The sequence below is a fragment of the Eimeria mitis genome, genomic scaffold (assembly GCF_000499745.2).
Source record: "Eimeria mitis Houghton genomic scaffold, Emh_scaff2726, whole genome shotgun sequence".
NCBI classification, from domain to species: Eukaryota; Apicomplexa; class Conoidasida; order Eucoccidiorida; family Eimeriidae; genus Eimeria; species Eimeria mitis.
In genome coordinates, this window is record NW_024015164.1 from 5,929 (window position 1) to 7,257 (window position 1,329).

The 1,329-nt window shown below is 45.0% G+C and overlaps 1 protein-coding gene across 1 annotated transcript; it reads left to right on the forward strand.

The window, feature by feature from the left end:
* Positions 1-276: 276 nt before the first annotated feature.
* Positions 277-1,236, forward strand: EMH_0057840 (uncharacterized protein; the record flags this gene model as incomplete). Its single annotated transcript, XM_038022468.1, has 3 exons — positions 277-379; positions 928-1,013; positions 1,207-1,236. The coding sequence occupies 3 exons, from the start codon at positions 277-279 to the stop codon at positions 1,234-1,236; spliced, it is 219 nt and encodes a 72-aa protein (XP_037878322.1).
* Positions 1,237-1,329: the final 93 nt, after the last annotated feature.

Genomic DNA, 1,329 nt, shown 5'->3' on the forward strand with positions numbered 1-1,329 from the left:
GCCAGATCCCCCATGATATGTTTAGAATACAAAATAGACTTTCGAATATATTTGATAACAGTTCTGCGTATAGAAGAAAAGAAAAGCCAAAAGGGAAATTGTTGCATGCACTCTGCATGCACATGCAGCAACTCGGTGCTGTAGCCCTGGAGGCTGGGAGCCTGCGGGGTCCTAGGCAGGGGAGCCCCGCAAGTTTGTGTGGCTTATATTGACAGTTAAGGAGAATAATGGCGGCGAAAGGGCTTTGAGTATTATATTTCCCTGTCGTGCGTCATAATGCAAATTTTCGTGCGTTCATATGCGGGGGAATCTCTCCCCGTTGAGGTGTCGGCCACCTCGACGGTGCTCGAGCTCAAGCAACACCTGGAGGCACGATTAGGTACGTTGTGGCCGTAATTCCCTGACTTCTTGTTGGCTTTCTTCATTTTCCATTTCATATTACATCCGTAGGAGTTGACTGACAGCAGAAACCCCTCCACGACGCCCCNTTCTTCATTTTCCATTTCATATTACATCCGTAGGAGTTGACTGACAGCAGAAACCCCTCCACGACGCCCCTGGGCGCTCGCCGTCGGTCGTGTGGGGGGCAGTGTCCATCTGCTTAAGTTGCCGAACCAGACCGTCTAGCTTGTGTGATACATGAACTCTCTTTAATGTTTTTGCGAAAACTACAAAGTTTTTACCCGTGCGCCTCGATAGCGACCTCTCAATGGCCCACATAAGTTTCCTCGGCTCCTCTCTGAGATAGACGAGGCTGAGGGCCACAGAACTATTCAGATGTTCATTCAAATTTTCAGTTGCTGATTGAAGTTTTCTACGGAGTGCTGTATTTTCCATCCAATTCTCTTCGTTTCAATACATTTGTGCTATGCATCAGAGGTGGAACAGTGGACCTAGGGCTGCGTGTGGGTTGTGGTGGTGCTGCAGGTGTTGCTGCGTCCGTGCAGCGCCTTTTCCTCGGCGTTTCTGCCGTCGATGATGCGGTGACTTTGGAGGAGGCGGGTGTTGAGGAGGTAAGAAAAGCAGCGTTTTTTCTTTGTTTCTAGCTGCATGAATTGTGGATATTTCGTCCAATATTGTGTATAAAATATATGTATATATCTAATGTTTATGTATTGTATATAGAATGTGTACTTCTATAGTGCATATGCGTACATAGAATTTATAAAATGTATATGGCAGTATCTTTTGTTGATGATATCTCAGATAGGGACATCTGACAATGAGGAGTCATAATTTATTCGCTAATTTATCTGAAAAAAGGAAACTGCCATGAAATATATATATTGTTCATGTTTTTTACATCTCCAGTGGTTTATGTGGATGGTG